At 29.5% G+C, this 23,577-nt stretch overlaps 1 protein-coding gene across 3 annotated transcripts in view; it reads left to right on the forward strand.

Moving 5' to 3' along the window:
* The window catches only part of LOC129963969 (dachshund homolog 2-like), a 261,367-nt gene that overhangs the window by 145,345 nt on the left and 92,445 nt on the right, over positions 1–23,577 (forward strand). For all 3 annotated transcript variants that reach the window (XM_056078605.1, XM_056078607.1, XM_056078606.1), the window contains exon 3: positions 18,042–18,351. In XM_056078605.1, the coding sequence (XP_055934580.1) occupies positions 18,042–18,351 (310 nt within the window). The remainder of the gene's footprint in view (positions 1–18,041; positions 18,352–23,577) is intronic.

The following is a 23,577-nucleotide window of genomic DNA, read 5'->3' on the forward strand; positions in this document are numbered from 1 at the left end:
ATTAACGTAATTGAATTTCCAGAGCTATAGACCGCGTGATGTATGCGCGTTTTTGGACAGAGTTACTTTTGATGCTCTTTTCTACAATATTGGGAGAGAAAGGGAGGCAGGTTTTTGTGTTCAAGTTTTTGAAATGACGGTTGCAAATTAATCATCCGTTCTTTCTTAGAGATGAGTTACATTAATGGACCAGAAAAAGAATTACTGTGGGTTTAGTCAAAAGGAATTAAAAGACGTCGCAAATATAGTTATTAAACTGATGTTTTTTTGGCTAGCCTTTTATAGATTTTTTTTTTCCTTCATTTCCTTGGAAAAAATATGTTTTCATTCAAGAAAAATCGATAATTCATTATTTTTTTCAGAACGATCAATAATTTAAGTGATGATAAAGTAAAACACATTCAACATATTTTATTTTTACGGAAATTGAATGCTTTTTTGAAGATATTTTATTAAAACAGCCTTTTTTTTCCATTGCTGTTGGTGAACATGCCGTTTCAATTACTTAATTCTGTACGCTGTAAAAGAACAATAAGATACCATATTTTTTCACTTTTTATACCTTTTTTTTATTAAACTATTTTCAACATTTTTAAATTCTACAAAATTAACTCATATTTGTTTTTCTAAATATATTTTAATATTATTCAAACGTTGTGAGTTAGCGCAGTTTCAAATAAAGTAATAAATCTTACTTACTTTTGTATATAATTCTAAATTTATTTGGATAGATGCACTAAACATTTAATTTAATGTAATCAAAAATTAAGAGATTAATTAAGATTTAAGTTATGAATTGTCTCTGAGTTTACAAAACAATTCATTTAAACCTGAATTTTACTTCCCAATCAAAATGTTCTCTTTCTCAAACTGAAATGGGAAAGAAAGTCATTTTTTTCTGGAATAGAATTTGAAAAATATATGCAAGGTGAAATTTTAGGTGAGATAAATAAGAAATATATAAAATAAGAATAATGCACATTACTGTTTTTATGATTTTTTAATAATTATAATAGACAAAAATAGTATAAGAAATAGACTCAACTATTCCCCCAATTGTTTTAGAATTACAGCGTGATCAGCAGCAGATATAATAATCATATTTATAAGTAATTAAAATGTGAAACATTAAAGAAACGAAATGAATTCACTTATTTTTCTTTTCTTTCGAAGTTTATAGCAATTTTTAACATATAAACTTTTCTGATTAAAAGAAATTTTTTAAAAAGTTCAAGCTCCCACAAAATTAAAATATATGATACATTTCAATAAAATTGCATTTTAACGACATTTATACAATTATTATATACTAGCAGCCTTTGGTGACCAGCAGGTTCGCCAATCTTAATGCTCGTTAAAATTTTAATAATTAAATATTTTATGTAATTCCTACTTTAATAGCTTCTTCATCAAATATTTTAAAGCTTCAAATTTTGATAGTCATGTAATTCACTCATAATAATATAAAGTCCTTCAGCCATAGCATAATATGTATCTCTCTAATTTTCTGTTAGTTCCGGTAGAATTTATGCTTAAAATTAAAATGGAAATGACCAAACTGCAATTAATATAATAATATTTTTTACTGAAACAAAGCATTTTTTTTAATAATATGATTACTGATAATAGAGTCACTGAGCGTTTAAACTTTATGGGCACTAAAGAATATCTTTCCTAATTTATGTAATATCTCAAGAATTTGTCAACAAAATTTTCTCAGATTCATCATGAACAGATCGATTCATTAACAATGTTTAATTTTAAATGCATCAAACTTTAAGAAAATAAAATGAATCGTTTAAAATAATCGGTCGAAAACAGGTTTAAAAAACTACTTAAAAAACGATGTACTTAAAACTATAAGCATATACAAAAAAATATATAACTAACATAAATACAATTTAATTACAAAAGCATGCAACTAACTTAAAAATAATTTAAATCATTGAAAACAGGTTAAAAAAATCTACTTAAAAAACGATGTACTTAAAACTATAAGCATATACAAAAAATATATAACTAACATAAATACAATTTACTTACAAAAGCATGCAACTAACCTAAAAATAATTTAAATCATCCGTTGATAACGGTTGTCATGGCAACAATCAGAATGCGCATGCGTGAATTTTCTTCGCCAGCTCCGGTAACGCAAATGCGTGAATTTTTCTACGCCAGTTGGGGTAACGCTATGCAGATTATACATTTTTAATTTTCTTTATTCTGTATTATTTTAATTCAAAAGTACTTCCGAATGAATCTGAAACATGGATTAATTAACAGTGTTTAATTTTAAATACATAAAACATTAAGAAAATAAACAGAATCGTTTGAAATAATCAGCCGAAAAATCTTAAGCCTAGCCTCATTACTGTTGGGAGAAAAAAAAATTGAAGTCTTACTCATTTGGCGGTGGGGAAAATGGAAGATTTTTTTGGCGGAAAAGTTGGCGGTGGGGAAAATGGAAGATTTTTTTATGGGGAAAGTTAGTTTTTAATTAATAATTAAAATTCTAATTAAAATTTCAAAAAAAGGGACCCCAGGTGCACATTCCCGACCTCCAAGGTATACATGTACCAAATTTGATAGCTGTATGTCAAATGACCTGGCCTATAGAGCGCCAACACACACACACACACACATACACACATTGAGCGATAGATAAGGAAAAGATAGGAAAAACAATATAGATAAGGAAAAACAATTATGAGGATTTGCTATCCAATTTAACAATATAAGAAAAAGTGTATAAAATCCCATTATACACATCATTGCCTCAAGTTTGCTTTTAAAATAATAGCTTTCTTATATAAATATATAAAAGAACATTTATGTTGCCCTATATACATTTTATATTTCAGTTATCTTAAAAACCCTATATTCCTTAAATATGAACGTGCATTTCATACATTTCTCATACGAATTCATATATAATAGTCTAATACTCGCAACAAAACTTAGAGGAGCACATTTTGCATAACTCATGCATATCAGATTCCTGTCTGGATGAAACTCAAACTGTCATGGTTCCAATTCCACGTAAATTTTAAATCTTAAAAGCATACGAGGCAGTTTCTTTTACAGTGTACATCACATAAACAAACTTCCCATATACCTATTGCTACTTGCAAGAAATATCCATGAATACTGCATTTCCGAAAGAAGAAAAAAACTATAAATATCTCGATGTGCGTTTAAACCGAACCGGTAAGATTAAAAATGGTGTATGTCTACTTCATTTCATTGGAAAAATTCAAAACTTGTAAAGCAACAACTATTATTTGCAGAAAAACTTTTTATATATTTATATATTTTTCGAAATATATTTATTTTACTTCGAAGCGCGTTAACCTTCCGCTTTGTTCAAAAATTATACTTTTTAGAAGATTACAAATGGGGTATATTTTCCAGTTTTTAATAAATGGCTCAATTTATTCAAAAATTGTCAAATAATAAATCTTAGAAAAGGTATATATTCCTAGATATTTCTTAACCTATGAATCATATTTGCAATTTATTATTTTTATTTAATAAACATTTTTATTATTTATCAATCCCGGTTACTTGAATTATAAATAGATTTGTTCTTATCAAGAGAGAGTTGATTTAAAATTTAGAAAAACGATAATAAATTTTGAAATAATTGCAAATGCATTGTACTGCTAAAAACGTTAGAGTTGGTGCAGCACTTTTATATTAAAATGTATCGACTTTAGCTATGCTTAGAGCGTATCTAATCCTTTATTACATTTTTTTACGGTGTTTAGAAGTCAAATAAGGCGAGAAATATTTTGGGATTCAGCAGCTATCTTTTATATTATATATCATTTTAGATCATTCTTATTCTCGATGAAACTTCTAAACTTTTTTCAATTAATTAAATATTTATAACTAGTAATAAAAGTTTTTTTTTAAAAAAAATACGAAATGATTCCTTAAACGATTTATATGACAGCTGGAAACTTTATTTTAAAAAAATTATTTGTTAAGATATATAGAATTATATGCTTTTTATATAATTATTTTTTTAAAAAAATTGGAAGTAGCCGAAAGTTCCAAAATCTGAACGACAAAAAAATTGACTTCCATTAGAATTCATTACATTTTAGTCACAGAATGTTTTAAGAAGCAGAATTTATACAGATTTCAAATAAGCTTTATTAGAAAAATATAGCATTCAAAAGCATTTGCATATGCAATTTAGAAGACTCAATTCGCTTTTCTTCAGAAGAGCTCCCCAATGTCATATTTTATTTGCCATTCCCATTCTGTCCGATCGTCTTTTTGGGCTGCGATGTGTCAAAACCCCATAAATGACGTCACTGTGAGAAATCCCAATACTCCTGCAATGAAAGGAAGAATGCGTTTTATTTCCACTTGCGTTGGGGTGACTTGAAGCAGTCGTTTTGTTGCCTAAAACGTTGCCCTGACTCATCGCTCCCCGCTAAACAGATGAATGATGATGCCACTGCACGGGGAACGGCAGCAAATAGTAAAAAGATTTCGAATCTGATCGGAAGTTTGATAGACATATATATATATATATATATATATTAAATTTATTCTATGCTTCGAAATGATATTGTTTTGAGCAATATTAGAAAGCCATACAAACACCTTGTGAAATAATAGAAGAAAGAATGTATGAATTATTTTTATTATACTAAAAGTTTTTTTTAATATCTGGTAAAATCTGTAAAGTAAATATCTGGTATTTACATAAAATGGATGAGACAATTACAATACAAAAAATTAATATATAAAAATAAATTCATGGCTAAACTTTAATCCAAAACATAAAAGAAATGATATTTTAGGTTTTATTCGCCTATTAAAGCAGAAATAAGTTAATTCATTTCGTTTCTTTGATACCTCAAGTTTTACTTAGTAATAAATGTAATTATTATATTTGTTACTAAGTAAAAATTGTTGTTCATCACGCCCCCCCCCCCTGTGCAAATTCTTATTTTGCATATTTCACATTTAACTCATCTAAAATTTCACTCTGCATATATCTTCTATTGTTCGTAAAACACACCTGCATATGTGCTTAACAGTTTTTACTTTCTGTACTATATAGGAAATATAGGGAAAATATTGCAATCGTCGAAAAATTCGAACTCGAGATTTTGACGAATCTCCACATTTTAGACCTTCCTGAATTCGAAAAACACATTTTTAGGAAATATCCGTCTGTCTATCTGTGACACAGATGTGCTGAGTTGTACTGATGACATTTGGTATATGATCATTACACCAAATGTGTAGATATCTATTAAATTTTGAGTAAAATCTGTTCAGGGGAAGTCCGGCTGTTCGAATATAAATTAATATGATAGCTATAAAACGAATAGAGCTAGATGGATTAAATTCGGTTCACGAATTTAATATGTTGTTAGTACCTATCGATTTCTGAATTAAATAAGGCAGGGGGTGAACGTGAGTCTGTAATTTTAGAACTCAAAAATGCAACGACTGAAATACATCAAATTTGGTATGTGATTTTACGACTGCAAGTTTAGCTCTGTGTCAAATTTTTTGTTTTAATCAATTGAGAAAAACGCGTCAAAAACGCACATTTAACATTATTAAAGACATATGTGAGAAAGTGTAAGACGCCATTCCTGCTGGTTATTTCCATTCCTACAGGATGTATAGCAGCCTTTTTTTTCTGTTCATCTTGTATCACTTGCATTATTACATTAGTAGTTTCTTTCCTTCGCTTTTGTTTGCATAAAATTTTTTTTTGCTCAAATTTTAGAGAATAATGCAACTTGAAATCTGCATCGTTTTAAAAACATACAAAAAGCGGCAAATTTTTCTACTCCAGTCTTTTAAAAGTAAAATAAGATCATTTCTTAAGCCACTTCGTAAGCAATTTGTTCTGATGGTTAATGCATCATTAATTTTACAAACATTTTCTTTCAAAATTTTTCTCAGAACAAATTAAAAACAATTAAAATGGATAAATGTGCAACATTTTTAGCAAAAAATATCTTTATTTTCAAATTACTTTTTTCCCTTCTCTTTCTGTTTTTCTTTTGTACTTGGTATATTTTAATAATTTGCCGTGAATTCTAATTCATGGAAAATACAAACGATAATGTTAATTCATTATTCTTTGATTTGTTTCTTTACATACGTTTATTACTTTTTAATTGTTTTATACTTATATTTGAATCTAGATTTCGAAAGAAAAAAATAATATTCTTGAAAAAAAATGTTTATTCTTCCAAATTACAAATTTAATACAATTTATAGCATGATAGCTGCATAATGGTCGCAATTCGCATAACCAACATACTATAGAGAAAATCTTATGATTAGTTGGTTATAAGATGTTTTCTATAAAAGAAAGACTGATTCATTAATTTGTGTTAAAAATTTTAATAAAATTCAAACTCATACAAAAAAAAAATAATAATTTTAATAACCCACTCTTCTTAAAATTAGATGTATTACTTCCAAAATAACGGATCTTCTACATATCTAATGATATTTTCCTACATATATAATTATATTCTTCTACATCTATAATTATCTATATTCTTCTACATCTATAATAAACCATATTCTACTACATCTGCAATAATCTATTTTCTTTTACGTCTATGATAACCGATTCAATTCAATCAAGTTGAATACGAAAGAAGACAGAAGATGACAAAATGATTATGAGAGGTTGGTCCCCATTGAGTACCCTTTTTGCCGCCCATTTGATGGCTTTGTGGCGAAGTGAAATGACAAACCCACTGAGCAAGTTCCCCCAATAAATACAAACATTCGTTCTTCTGTCACTAGAAATAAAAGACCCATTTTATTCTGCCGCGCTCCCTCTCCTTTTACGCCTTATTTATTTCCGCAGAAGATTCCTCAAAACCCGCAGACGATAAAAATGGAACGCATCTTAAAAGCTCCATTTCGAGATGAATAAAATGTTTGTTTACCTATGGTTTTGTATTTTAAAGGAAATTAATTTTTGTTTTATTGCTTTTGTTCAAGCATATTTTTTTTAATATAATTATTTATATTTGGTATCTTAAAGAAACCCTAAAAAGTGTTATTGCAAAAAATTATCGCAGTTTTCAGTTTTCCTTCATTTCTAATTTTGGGGTTATCATTAAATGTTTTTATTTTTTTCACCGAATTGAATCCTTATTTAATCAAAATATTAAAGAGGATATCAATACTTTGTTCAACTATGACATAAACAGCATGTTCGAGCTATTGCATACTCTTTTTGATCAGCTCCTCTAAATTGGTTAAAATTAATTTAATAAAAATTTTAATTAAATAACCGAAACTTTAAAAAATGTGTAATGAAATGCAAATAGTTAAAAATTTTGTATTTCACATTGTAATACAATGCTTTCGTAGTTTAATTAGTTGCAACATAAAAATTTGTATTTTCCATTTATATCTCCGTTAAAATTTAAAAATAGCATTATTTATTCTTTTACGTAATTCATAATAAGGTATTCATCAGTGCGAAATCACTCTGATCATTTGGTATCTTTGCAAATTAATCAGTCGTTTCATGTAATGTCATACTCGTGATAAATTTAGTTGCGCATGTCTTCTTGTGCGCCATTCTAATTTGAATAAAATCTCCTGCATTTTCTCCTGTAAGCAGAGGATTTCAAATCTCAATTGACGTAGTGCATTTAATTTTTAACTGCTCAAATTTTGATAAATATGTAGCACATACTATTTAAGAAGTCTTTTCTTTCCACCCATTTCTTCGTTGCGCTATGCAACTTTTTAATTTTCTATTATTTCGCTTATAATTTGAACTTTCATTTGAAATGGAAGTGATTAAACTTCAATCAATACAAAAGCTGTCTGGTTGAAATTGGTTTTTTTTAAAGGACGCATTAAAATAATTTTCAACTATATTAATTCGTGACGTTAAACTTTAATTGTAAGTATATCAATATTTAGAAAGTTTATAAAAATATGCTTTAAATAGAAACTTTCTCATCAAGAAAAAATGAGCCGTATCTTCAAACTTTCATCATCAATAATGACAGTCAAATGCAGGAGGAAATATCTGTTGCAACAATGAGAATGATTTGACTTCCATTACAATTGTGAAATATAAGATTGCAAATAACTTTAAAAATATTTTTTTAAATTGTTTAAAAACAAATAAACAAACAAAAAACTGTCCAGCAATTCAATTAGTATGATTTGAAAGACAATTTTTTTAAAAATTTTTTATAATTTTATGATAGTGTACAACTGATTTTTAGTAATGGTAATACCAATATTTTTTAGAATTTGAATATATAAAATATTAAGGACATTTTGATATCTCCTATAAAGGATGAAAATATTATAGTACATTATAAATTTTTATTATTAATTAAAACTTATAAAATAAAGAAAACGGCCCGAGTTACTAAATTTTTCCCTCCATTGTATATAAATCCTAAATTTGATAGCCTTAAATCTAAAGATCTTTCCAATATAGCACCATACACACACACACATCTTTATTAGTAGTAAAGATTATTAACCATGCATAGTAAAAAGATGCAAAAATAGTGTAAATAGTTTCGTTAAATATCTCAGAATAATTCTATTTCCGAGATCACTTTTAATATAGTTCTGATGCCACAATAGGAACCACCCAGTTTTCATAGCTGTGCACTAATAACCACATTACCTTTCCGATATTTGTTTTATAAGAAAATGATAGCATTTGAATTGAGCGGATGCACTATTCATCATCATATTTCTCGTGGAACAATGGACCTTTAGACTTTCACTCCCTTTGATTCCGTGCATTGTGTCCGATCTAAATCACATTCAATTCCCAAATTATCCTCCCATATATGGAGAGAGAGATCGATCAATCTGAGAAACAGCCGGACCCGATCCATTTCTGCGAAAGTGATCTCAGCTGAACCAATAGGACCACAGTGGAGTTATTAGAGAGAACCCGTCCGGGCCCGTTGTTTAAAGTGCTGACAGAGATGAATGAGATATTGAAAGCAAGAGGTTCCTTTCAGGAAAAGGAGGTGGATTGGAAATTTGCTTTGCTTAAGCTCGCTTAATGAGGTTTTCCGAGGAGGGGATGTTAATGTCAACATGCGTATTATTGACTCCGAAGAGTTCGCGCAAAATGGTCGCGTGGTTATGTTACGGTTTCTTGCGATCACGTTTTTAGACCGGTTTCTGTGTAATGAGGTGTCTTTGGGAGGCAGGAAATTGGCCGGAAATCGAATTAAGAGGTGTGAGTCGCATTAGTTTAGACACTCGTTTTTGCTCTTTCTCTTTGGCTTGTCACAAAGCGTAAATGAATGGTTTTTTGGTTCCTGGTCGTTTTTTGTTCTAACACCTGTAATGGAAAATTACATATTGATCGGTTATTTCATTTGAGTTAATTTGACTCGATTAACTCGAAGTGTGGAATGATTTTCGAAGTTGCATGCTTTGTGCGTCAATATTGTGCGAAGTTAATTGGAAATTATTTGCATCTGAAATTGATAGACATTCCAAAACAAACTCTATCCTATTCTCTTTTGGGCCAATGTTGTTTTGGAAAGTTAGAGAAACTTTTGCTTCGAAAAGACAGCTGAATGATTTATCATGTATTGGTTATTTATTCTTTCTAAGGAAAAAGAATATTAAACTGCAATTATTCCGATAATATTCTTGGCAGAGTTTTCATTTTAATTTGATTTACAGCAAAACCTTTGAGAACAAAAAACTTGCAAAGGGAATTTTGCTATAATTTTCCGATCAATTATAATATATACATATATTGGTAAAATTCATAATTAGATATAAAATGTCTTCAGTTGATTCAATTAATCCATTAGATTTCTTTTAGTTTAACCTAACGAAGTATTAACTAATTATTAAAAATTTGCCACATAAAGAAAAAAATATAAAAATAATATAAAATGAAGAATTCATGTAACTTAGGGAATTTTTTAGAGAAATCATATATATATGAGCGCTCCAATAAAATCATTCATTTCATAACTGAAATAATAAAAGAAATCCAAAACTAAGTAAAATTATAGATTTTTTAACAAAATAAAATTTAAAAAATATTACAATTTATTTTAAGTTCTTTATAAGCTAAATTAAATAGCTCTTTGAATATAAAGTACAAATTTATTTACTAATAGAACAGGGATAAATGAAATTTATTCCTCTGTAAAGAATTTTAGTATTAAAAATTAAATATAAAAATGTTTTGTGATATATTTAAGCGGTATATCGGTGTTCGAATAAAAATGTGTTATTAAAAGAAACGAAGAAGATTAAGACGATGCAGATATTCTACCATATCATTGCCATTATTGATTATTGAAGCTATTATAAAAATGCATATTTCTTTATCAACAAAAGTTTCTGCATGCATGTGCCAATAACGGAAATACTGAGAAAATACTTTTCCGTCAACTTCAACTCAAACTACTTTATTTCTTTTAATCGCAAATACTCTAGCCGCGGAAGATAAACACAAAAACCACTTCCCACAACAAAACCAGCCACCCATGTATTTTTTAATCGAGTCGGAAATTAAGGAAAAGGCATTAATGCCTGATTTAAGCCACCTGTTAAAAGCCTCCACGTTTACACCCCAATATAAAAGCCACAAATGAAACGTTTTTCATTAGCACTTCCGTCGTTGTTTTGAAAACATTGTCTTTTACACTAAACTGTTGAATTCGCTTTCCTGCCTCCTACACATCGGTGTCGCGTGCTGACCTCCGATATGCCATTTTATCGAAAGGGCATTCAGTCGTACGTTCGCTATAACAAAGCGTACTCTGTTACCGGGGCTAAGTGAGGCAATTACATAAAAATAACATTTATTATACTTTTTACCAACCGTTATGGAAAGTGACCCATTGTCTGCAATTCGTCTTCACGCCATATCGTTTCTGCGGCCAGGTGTTGGAAAGAGTCGGAGTAATTAAAGTTTCCCCTTCTTTTATTTTTTCGTGTGAATGGAAATGCAGAGCTGCATTGTTTGCGATTTTGTGGTCGATTGAATTTCGCCCGAAAAATGACAAATCACTCCTCCCCACCACCAGTTGGAAAATGGATTGATTGAGTAGGAGTGTTTAGTAACCTCTGGGGTATTGTAAATTATAGCCATTAAGGTACAGAGCAAAAAGCTTTGTCGTCGCGGTGGAAAACATATTACACACATAAAACTCAGGAGACAAATGGTCAATCCACGATGGTGTTCCACACAGACAACGATATTTTTTTATCTATTATTCAGAGTCTTTCTAAAAGATGGAATACAATAAACCCTTTTCAGTAAGCTGTCTAAATGTAAGACAGACAATGTAAAGCATTGTCAATCTACTATCTTAAATTTCAATTTTCTAGGATAATAGCGTCAAGGGAGATACATTCAAATGAATATCTAATTCGCAACTCATATAATCAATTCGGCAATAAAATTTGATCGAATGTAAGCGGTTTGGGACGTTGAGTTTTATTGGATCATTGACTTTTACAAGCAATAAAATCAAAACAACTTGATACCAGACATTAGAATAAAGCACACTAATAAAGGAATACTTTAAATAGAACGAGAATTATTTGATTTATTAAGGAAACTGTTTTGTTTCAAACAAATCAAACAAAAACATTCAAACAAATCAAAGCAGTGATGTCAAAATATCTAGCAATCACTGCAAATAATTATGATTTATTTTTGAATTCAAAATAATTCTGATAAATCAGCAGAAACACCATCAAGAGTTTTAAATAAATAAATTCATCTAATCCTCCCCCCCTTCTTTTGTAGGGGGTTTCTTTATTTTTTTTAAAGCTCTCTGTTCTGGTTATCAAACCCTGAAAAATATTAAATAAAAAAAATTACTTTTTAGCTGTTCAAATATTATTAATTATTTAATAATTGGAATTCCTGGAGAGTCACTTCGCTTTCTATGCATGTTTGTTTCTTGTACAGACTATTATTTCACTTTTAAATAAAGGAATTTTTTATATTCTTTCACTTTTAAATGAATAAGATCTCCGAATTTACTTTTTTAAAGTAATGTTTGTAGAAAATATACTTCTTTTATTTAGGTAATTTTGATGAATATTAGGTAATTTTCAAATTTCCTTCGAGTACTCTTCAGTCACATGAAAAGTTAAATGAGCTGCGTGATGCAGGTGGCTTTTCAAACATCAGTTGAAAATCCACTGAGGCAGACATAATTACTGGCGCTTAACTATGGTTTCACATTACACCTGAATTATGCGTGTATTAGTAGGGTGCATTGAACATATTCCACGTAGTTGCAAAATTTTATCACGCACATGGATCGCTGCTTTAGACATTTTATAGATCAAGTCTGGTATAGTATTGCAAATACAATATAATAAGTCAGACATTTTAATTGCACAGATATCACATTCATCAGTTTTATTTGAAAAAAAAATCAAAAGTCCTCGTTATCTTTTTATTTTCTCATTTACGAAATATAGGAAAAGCATTGTATTTATCGAAAAATTCAAATTCAAGGAGTTCTAAATCCGCGTTTTAGACCTTCCAGAGCTCGTAAAACATATTTTTGAAAAATATCTATGTGACCATCTGTCTGTTCTTTATAGCAAAGGTAACTCAAAAATTCTTTGAGCTATATGGGCGAAATTTGGTAAAAGGTCTTTGCACCAAATTTGTATATTTCTATCAAGTTTTGAGCAAAATCCATTCGCAGAAAGTCTGTCTATGCGGCTGTTTGATTATTAGATAACAGAATAGCAATGAAAAACGCTAAGTGGATAATATTCTGTATACTGATTTAATATGTATAATGTAGACATTTATCATATTTTGAGAGAAATTCAGTGAGGAGTTACAGTCTATTGGCCTGTATTTTCAAAAACCTATTTGAGATAGTACAAAAACTTTGGTATAATTGGTAATTTGGTAAATTTGGTATGTGACGTTGTGACTGCAGTTGCAGTTCGGTGCCAAATTTTGGTTTAATCGGTTCAGAAGAAACGCGCCTAAAACACAAATTCTGTTTTAGGATACCATTAACCGTTTTCTAGGGATTAATCTCTAAAGATGAGATAGATTGAGTAAAACTCTAAATATAAGCCATTGGTTAATACTTCATAGCATTTGAACGCTAATCCATGCAAGGCGCTCTCTAATTTAGCAGCTTTATTAGAGAGTTTGCTAGAAAGTTTTAGGGAAACCTCTGCCGCTGGTTGATACAAGCCTTTTTCTCAGATTTCACATTTTATTTTTCCAATGGAGTGAAATGGAATAGATGCATTATAGTGATATAATCAATAATTATACATTCGATAGTAAGTGTATTAGATTAAGGATGTTATGAATTATTATTTACAAACTAAGTAATTAAAAGCTAAACATAAAATTTTTGAAAGCAACGAGAATTTATAGGAGATTAGATCCTAGAAGAGCTTTATTTAGTATATAAAAAATTTAGAATTAACTTTCAGTAAACAGTTATTTTTACCGCTTATAAGTTTAGTAATCAAATACGCATGAAAAAACACGAATTGAACATACCTTTCATCATATTTGCATAAATAGAGACAAAAATTCAATTCATCTATTATGTATGGAGATTTCACAATTTATATGAAATTTTTTTGATTGAATATTTGAAATCCGTTAAAAATAATATGAGTCCTAATTTAGTTTTGAGAACTTTTTTCCAAACCTTCAAAATATTTTGCAATTTTTTATCTTTGTGGGTTGGTTGTTAAATTATACTTAAAAAAAAGAAGGGTAAAGGGGGGGGGGCGATTATTTTCATGATAATAATGTATAGATGTTCACGCTTGCATTTTTTTTTTTTTTTTTTTTTTTTTTTTTTTTTTTTACACTTTGAAGTATAATACTTTATTAGAAAATATTTTCAAAAATAAATTTTACTTTTAACATTTTTTTTCTCTCTCTAGACCGTATTTCTGAGATTGCTTTTAAAATGACATTATAATAGTTAGACAAAAAGTGAAGAAAAAAATCATTTCATTAACAATATTTGCTAATTTCCAAAATCATTGATCGAATTCGAATAATGATACGGAAAAAAAGTCATGATTATATATCAATCATCTCCTCAAATATACATTTTGACAGAAATCATTAAAATAAGATACACTAATTGCTTTCTAAGACTGCTAATGTTCATTTTATTTAACTCCAATGGGAGAAAAAAAAAAGGTAGCCATTGTAGCCACATGTCGTGTTTCCTCAGCCCGTGCACGCGCATACAAAATGCATGGCTGTGATACTCCCATCAGCGAACCGAGCCCGCGGTTATCTGCCGACACAGTCAAGTCATTCGTCATACGGCAATGGTTTCCTGTTGACTCCGGCAGTAAAACTCTTCACTAATTGAATTTTGCAGACATGGTCTTATTGTGGAGAAACTGATGTACAACAACTGGGAATTAATAATTAAAAGCTCTTTTATCTGCAGCTGCACTTACTCAACTTTTTATTTATTCCTTTTGGGTGCAAACGGAATGGAAATGCCAAAAAAAGAAATAATGATTTTCGATGTTTTTTGTTTCTTCTTTCTCATTTCCATGAATGAGGATGTCGTGATAAGAGGCCTTTTCAGCGTTGATCATGTGTTGCTTATAATTTATATAAGCGACGAGAGTGTTTTGAGTCAGGCTCATTATATCTTTGGTTAATTATTACTCTGTTTATCATCGTAGCGATCAATCTGTCACTCAGGCAACAATAATAATGTTTTATATTATATGATGCGGTCATGATCACTGCGTAAAACACAATTCATAAAAATATAAATTTTTATTTAAATTATATTTACTATCTTAAAATTCGAATTTATAATCATTGATGTAAGTAAAATGGACGAATGAGTAAGCCTTTTAATCATTTGTCCATTAAATGATTAATGATTCCAAAAATAATAATCTTTGGAATTGTTATGTAGGTATGGAGAAAACCGAATATTCATTTTTTTTTTCTGTCCGCAGGTTGAACTACGAGGTGGTAGTTGTGATTTTCTTTTTTAAAAAATGCATTATGACAGCATGTGAAAAAAAAAAAAATTAAGATTTAGATAATCAAATTCCCAAGTAACCAGTTTAAAGAGAAATCATAGGTTTCTTTTAATTGCTGTTTCAAATAAATAAATTTTTGAAATTAGAAATGAAATGGAATAGAAATGAAAATGAAATGAAATATCTTGCAGTATCCCTCTACACAGAGTAGCATTGTATAATTTTCAAAAAATAATTTTTTTATACAGATTTTATAATATGGATTAGAAAAAGTCATAATATTACACTAATCTTTACATATAAAAAAAATCTACATTCGATTCATTATTTTTTCTTCTGCAATTTCTATAATTTATGACGGAAGGAACTTCAACCAAAAATATGAACCATATAAAAAAAAAGATTTTTGTAAAACACTGTATATTTACATTTATATTGGTAACAATAAATATCTGTCATGATTGGTACTCAGTTAGATTGAATAAATGATTGATATTCAGTTTTTCAAAGAAATCTATCTCATTCATTCCCTACAGATTTAAAGTGATCTAAATTGTTCTAACGTGGAAGTGCTGATTAAACCTAAACCCATATTATTAATATTTTTCCGAAATAATATTAAGTTCATAAATGTGTCCATTACGTTTTGCTGTGAATCTGGTTATTCCAGAATTTTCTAAGCCATTCGTAACCTATCTTATCAATACATCATCAACCTTAAGCTGTTATTGCACAAGGAAAGGATAGGATAACTAGAAATTCATGAATTATTGATTTTTGCTTGGTTCTAATTAAGGTTTGCAATTTGTGAACAGCCGGTGTCCATTTCTAAGGGGAAAAAAGGAATTAAGAGTTGTCGTGCTGGGAGCTGAATATATTTTCCTGGGGCACTCTTGCGCTGACCGCTCGGCCATTCGCTTCATGTTTTTCTTTTCCGCTCTGGCTCTGGACTTAATCAGCGGTGAATCGGTGGACTAAAAGAATAGAGCGAATGTTAATGAATCTGGGTGACAAATGAAATATTTCTGCGGCAAACGTCACAGCGATGCATTCGGGTGTGGACGACGGTCACGTGATCGCATCGTCTCACGAGAGGCTGAAAGGGTGGAGGTGAAAGCATATTTCTGATTCGGTAACAGTGAGGAAAACAGTGGTTAGATTTTATTTAGCTGCAGTAAAGTCACGACACTTCTTAGAAATGAATCGGCGTAAAAAAAAAAAAAAAAAAAAAAGTGAAAAATGAATGTTAGTTTAGAAGAAAAAAGAAGTGCATGCACTTGTTTCAGTGAATAATGTTCACGTTCAAATATATGAATAATTTCACATTCAGACATCCTGCTGATGTATGAAATGGAGACTTTATGATGAGAGTATCTGAAATATGAAGGTTCGTAGAAATATACCTTGAAACTTATAATAAATAGTATTTTATTCGAAACTATCGTACTGAGAATTAGTGCTCCATATATATATATATTTGAACGTGTTTTCTTTTAACGATGTAAACTCTCTAAGTGTTGGAGGGCAGACTGAAACATTGTAACCTTTTAATATAAATATTATATATCAATCATTAAAGTCAAAGCTCAAAATACTCATGTAATACATTTTTTCATCCGTAATTTTGAACTATTTAGAAATTCAAAAAAGTATTTAGAATACAGAATTATAATTTATTTAGTATACAGAATTTATTTATTTATTTAGTACACAGAATTTATTTATTTATTTATCATACAGAATTTATTTATTTAGTAAACAGAATATAAATAAATTCTACAAATGAACAGAAAAATGTTTTTTTTAACCCTACAATCTCGAAACGATTTCTAAAAGCTATAAGGCTGAATGTTTCAATGAGTATAGAAATTAATTAGAAATCACATATCAATTCGGCAACGATTCGTTGAACCGAAATATTCCTGAAGTAAAGTTCAAGTGTAATCAAACACATTTGCAACCAATTACAGAACTTTTGCTCAAAATTTATGAGTCGATTCTTTTTTTTTTCTGTGAAAAGGCAGCAGTTCCGTCTGAGACAGCCGGGTTGTAATTAAAATAGATAAATGAAAGGCAATTGACACGCATACCTTGGAGTAGTTAATTAGAAGTTGTCAGCCTGTAAATCAGCTTTCTCTCATTTCGAATTCTACAAACATATAAGTGATACTATAAAGCAGTTTTTACGACCATTAGGAACTTAAATTAGTCATCTTTAAAAGTGGAATGTATTAAAGAGCTATATTTATCAATGAATAAGGCAAAGTAAATGGTCAATGAACTGGCTATCAGAAGATTCATGCAATTCATCAAAATAAAGTGGCAGTAAATGCATATTCTTGTATATAGTCTCCAAATAACGTGCCATTTTTAGTAAAATTTAAGAAACATTTCAATTTCAATATTTAAAAAAATGCTTAATATAATCGCATCCATAATAAGAACTTTCTTTCGATTCAATTTTTAATGGCCATAACAAAATTTGGATTTTTGTATATATTTTGATATAAAAAATAGTTCTTCAGACCTTATTGGTTACAATTGTGAATTTTTAGTTTCACTTTAAAGAAAGTCGTCTTTTTTCTATACCCAAATATGAAAATCTGATCAAAATGGATATGCTCATGCCATTCTTTTTAAGAGAGAGAAATTGGAAGATATTTTTAAACGGCACGTGTAATACCTAAATTCTGAATTTTATTGTTCAATAAATAATTGAAACATCGAAGTAAATAATTAAAAATCCAACCAAATTATAAATTTTGAAAAAATTTAAATTGGATTTTATATATTTAAGAAAAGTTACATTAGGGCACTTAAAAACCGATGAAAAAATATCAGCAATTTTTTTTCTTTCTAAACACTTTAAGTAATAAATTTTCATAGCTATTTTCTTTAGAATGGAGCAAAAAGTATTTATCTCTTCAATTTATTTAATTATTATTCATAAAACAAAAAAGAATAGGAAATAGTGATTTTCTTCATAAGTTCCTGCAATTATTTACTTAAAAATATTCTTTCTCTTTTATCTACAGGCGATCGAGTTGACAAATCTCACCTTTTGGCCAACGGTTACAGCCACCACGTGGCCGCAGCGCAGGCAGCTGTGGTCGCAGCCACGGCAGGAGCCCCACCTCACCTCAACCCCTTGCCTTTCATGGCCCTCAACCATGCTGCTGCAGCGGCTGCACATCACAACTCCATGCTATCCGGGACCCTTCCTCTGGCTGCCTCATCCTCACACGGTCACCTAAACTCATCCACATCGTCAGGTAGAGGACCAGAATCCTCATCTGTCATCAAGGAGAGGAACTCACATAATAACGACGTCATCAATTCCACAAGGTAAGACAACTACTGGCTCTGCCCATGATTTTTTCCTCCCTCCATTCTACTATTAGTGATATTGGAATTGGTCAGAGTAATTCTAATACCTAGGATTTTTAAAAAATTGTCCTTCCCTTCGTGATACTTGAGTTGGCGTAAATAATTCTAACATCTAGGATATAAAAAATTTCCTTCATGACAGTTTTTTTTATCTAGGATAAAAAAGTCTTTTTTTTTTTTTTTTTTTTTCATGATACTGGAGTTGGCCAAAGTCTATATCTATATAAAAGGCCTATATCTATGATAAAAAAAAAATTGCCCTTCCCTTCGTGACAATGGTGTTGGCGAAAGTAATTCTAACATCTAGGATAAAAAAAAATATCCTTCCCTTCGTGACATTTTTATCTTGAATAAAAAAAAATGTCCTTCCCTTCGTGATACTGGAGTTGGCCAAAGTAATTCTAACGTCTAGGATAAAAATGATGCCCTTCCCTTCGTAATACTGGAATTGTTCATAGTAATTTTAACATCCAGGATAAAAAAGTGTCCTTTCCTTTATGACATTTTTTATCTAAAAAAAAATATATTATTCCTTTTGTAATATTGGAATTTACCACAGTAATTCTAAACTTTAGGATTTAAAAAAAATTTAAGTTAATGTTCTGAATACTGTTGAAGTATATATCTTCTTTATTAATATCTAGGTATATCTATAAATAATAAAGAAGAGTGCGTGCATATGTGTGTGCGTTTGTTGGCATGCTTATCTCTCTATTGACGCTCAACTAAATAAACTTTTTAAATTTAGAACTACCAAATTTGGCAAAAATATTCTTTATTATGTAAGAGAGCATGAATGTGTACTTCGGAGCGATAAAAACGAATTTAAATTCGTTAAAAATTTAGCTAAATTTTAGCTTTTTGCTGTGGTAACTTCTGAAAATTTTCTTCTTTTTGCTGTGGTAACATCTAGAAGCACAAATCTAACTTTAATATCGTTGTAAAGTTCAAATAATTGTCCTCTTTATTATAGCAATTAGTTGTCATGAAATTTTCTGAATTTTGATGGTTTTTTTATTATTATTAATTTTTTATTTATTTGCACAATTTTTTGCAATGCTTTTGAATGTTGCAACGAACTTTGAAGTTTGCTATTGTTTCAACAAATTTTAATCACATGATTTTCTTTCTATTCCGTGTTAAAAGGTGAAGAAGAAAGAATATCTTTATTATATGCGCAATCCATATGATTAATGAAAAAAGGGAAGTTAAAATACAGGTAAATACATACAACAAAATACATGCAAATAGGAGATATATTAACCGAACAGTTCAATTTTTAATGGAACTGTGATGCCATATTACTCGATTCCTTTAGGAAAGTTCCTACATATAATAAACAAAATAACGTTAATGCTATTAAAGTAAAGTTGCTTTAATGCCTACCAAAATTTGACAGTTTTGAGAAGTGAGTTCTGAAGTTACGTATAACAGATTTAATTGAAATGAGACCAAAAAAAAAATATTTCCAAAGAACCAGCTAACCATCAAAGATAAAACGTAGCGTATAAAAACGTGACTGATTACTTTTATGAAAGTGCTAAAAATGTTTATATTGAGAAAACTCGAAAATGATCTTGATAATTAACATGAAATAGTTTTAAATCTATACGCTTTAAAGATAATAGGATTTATGTATACAAAATGATGGAATCTGCTTATATGAAATGATGGGATTGTATATAAAAAACAAATGTTGAAAGTATGAGGTTGGAATGTGCAGCAATAATGGCTTTCGTCCTCCTCAAAAAGGTAGTTTCTGTCATTTAAAGTTGCAGAACAGTATTACTGATGCGATTCAATTCATAATTATTTCCCATGAAGAATGTTTTTTTTTTATAGAAAAGGAATGTTATCATTGGGTGTTTAAATAAAATAAAATAATATTCGTTGAAATTTAAAATTTTTCTCTTTTTCATGAACAAAAAATAAATAAAAAAATAACATTTTGCAGAATTTAGGTTTTTAAATCTAAATCTACAACTTCAAAAATCTGAGAGAATTTAGTTATTTTTTTCATAAATATTAACTGCATTTAGAAATGGAAAAATTTGTTAATTCTCTTGTATTTGAATCGATTGCAGTATGTGATTACTGTTTACTTTGAAAAATAACCAAGTAATCACTGTAGCAGTTATTGATATTCATACAATAAAAAGGCATAAGATCCAACAAACAGACAGAAAGTTGATTAAAAATGCTGGATACTTACTAATAGGTTACTTAATTTTTTTCAAGATATATGGTTGTAATATTTAACACAAAAACATTCTGAATTTCCTCAGATCACACACAGTTAATTTCCATTACCTAAAACTTTGGAACCAGCGTTTTCCGTATAAGAATTAGTTTAGTTTGCAAATTAATTCTTAAATGAAATTTCAACAGATTTTAAAAAATATAAATTACAAGCCTTTAAATCAGAACTTCTTAAATGAATGGCATTCCAAATTCATAATGAATGTACAGGTTTGAATTAAAAAAAACAAACGTATTTTCTTTTCCTTTCAAACGTAATTAAGCCATCAGCTTCCAATTCAAAAAAATACAACTTTCGTGACAGAAAACACCCAACAAAACTGGGTATTCCACAAAACACGGTACTTGAAAAAATATATATATCTTATCTCACATTTGCCATTACCGACTTTGCACGAATCAAATCGACTATCTCCGAGTCCATCGCTCCAACACTACCTGCAGTAGCTAGGACCACAATAACGTTGAATGTGAATAATTGTTCTTCCATAGATGTAAGATAGTACGACGAGGAACTTCTGTTGAAAAATTCATAGGATAGAATAAAGATAGTAAAAATATAAATTAATAAATAAAAAAGTGAATTCAAAGTAGCTAATTCTGGCTCCTTAAGTTAAGGTGATAATTATCTTCTGTCCATGCTCTAACAGTGCAGTTGCCTCAGGTTAAAACAGGTCACTGAGATTTTAAAATAATACGACGTCGCAGCTGTAACGGAAGTTGTTACTGTTAGTAGCAGCTGGCCCAAGAATATTGGTCGTCATTTCGGCGTGACGGTCTTTTTCTGAATGATATGGATCTAAATGAGAGTTTCCTAATTAAATGGGAATTAAAAACTTCGTGTCATTGATGTTTGGGATGCATTATTTAGCCTTGTACAGCTCCCAATTACGTTTTTAATATTAAAATAACATTCTTAATTTCTCCAGTATAAAATAAAAAAAAGGAAGAATGTCATCATCAAACAATATGATTTCAAAGATTTTGACAATTCTCGACGTGTTAGACCTGTATATATTTGAAATACACGATTATCTGCCTATGTGAATGTGAACATTGTAGATAAAAAAAAAGTGAAGAGCTAGATGAATGATATTTAGCTGCAATTTGGATTTGCATCAAATGAAGCATTATTTATACACACAGACAATTTTAGAATAAATGCGCCAAAGGCTGACTGTTTATCTATCCGTCTAACAGTATACATTTAAACACGATAGCTCCAAACCAGAGTGTAAGGCAAATTAGATAGAGCATGATATCTGAACTTTAAAATTACAGATCTGTATAAAGCTACAGTCCGTAAAAATCATCTTATTGTTTTCAAGGTGGATATCAGATTTTCTATCCATACAATGAAAAGGCTAATAACAAAATACACCGCAATATATAAGTGAAAAAACATCACCCTCATATAAGAAACTAAAGTGTCCAATTTTACTCTCAGCTTTAATTATATCAAAATAAAGCATACAAACTATCAGAGCGAAATATATACTAGTAAAAATGTATTCACTAACAGTTGTTTAAAGCTATGATTCATTTATGTGAATAAGACAAAATCATATTTGATTTTTTTTTTTTTTTTTTTTTTTTGCATTGTCATTTTATTTTTTTCTTGTTTTTTGCCACTCTTTTTTTAATGGCTCCCCGCTCTTTAAAATTTCCATCCTGATGTAACTTGTGGTGAAATTTTTTCGCATTCCTTATTTATCACAAAATTGCAAGTGTTTGGCATTTCGTCTTTTAATGCTGTGATGTACAGAAGTTCAAAATTTGAGTTCAGAAACTCCGTTCACCTTCCCACAAATCATTACAACAAAGTCGTATTTTGTTTTGTACAAAAGTTGGTAGCATTATTTAGAAAATTACATTAAATAATATTTTATTCTTTGATCGGAATCAAGAAGATATATAAACCAAATAAAAAGATACGGGAAGCAAACAAAAAATGATGAATAATATAAAAAGATGCTCAAAATATTTCAAGCTGTTATGTTTATATATATATATATATATGTATATATATATATATATATATATATATATATATATATATATATATATATATATATATATATATATATAAATTTGTTATCAGGATTCATAATAAAATTTTCTAATTAGATAAATATTTAGTAAAATTTTTTAATTAAATCCAATTAATACTGTATTTGACATTTTTAGCTTCCGAATATAATTTTGTCAATCTGAAGGATACTTCTCTGAGAGAAGAAGTAGCACGTTACAATTCATACATTCTGCATTTTACAGAAAACTATTGTTATTAAGAACACATCGACACGGAAGTATCAAAAATTCTAAAAGGATGCGTATTATTTTAAGAAAACATGACCAAACAAAAAAAAAAAAAAAAAAAAATCCGAAGCGAATTTAAAAACATGCCCCTGATGGTTATACACATGAGAAATTTTTGCAAAGCAGAATTTAACTTTGTCAGCATCAAACATCAACAACACTTCAAACACCAACGGGAAGTCACACAAAACCACCCAACTGCATTGAAAGCATTTTCCCTCAGGAAAGCCGAAATTCCTTTTTCTGATCCAGATGGTTGCAGTTTTTGATTAACTCACGTCCCATGCACGTATAAGAGTTATCAGTAATGTAGAAGATAGTTTTAATTCCACGTTTTTTTCAGCTTCGTCTTGACTTTGAATGCGCGCCGCTCAGTTTAAAGGCTATCTCCACAATGACAGCTTAATTAACAACGTGATCGCCGAAATATCTGATAAATTGTGCTTTTTTCCCCCTTTTCATTTTCTTTCCCACCTTGTGCAACCATTTCGATTGTGATTCATTCCGGAAAAATCCGAGAACCGCTGCTCTTTTGTTTCTCGTGTTTGTTCTGGCTCGTGGCATAGAAGGTCTGATATATCTATCTATATATGTATTGCTTTCGTT

Source organism: Argiope bruennichi, chromosome 3, assembly GCF_947563725.1.
Source record: "Argiope bruennichi chromosome 3, qqArgBrue1.1, whole genome shotgun sequence".
Lineage (NCBI taxonomy): Eukaryota > Metazoa > Arthropoda > Arachnida > Araneae > Araneidae > Argiope > Argiope bruennichi.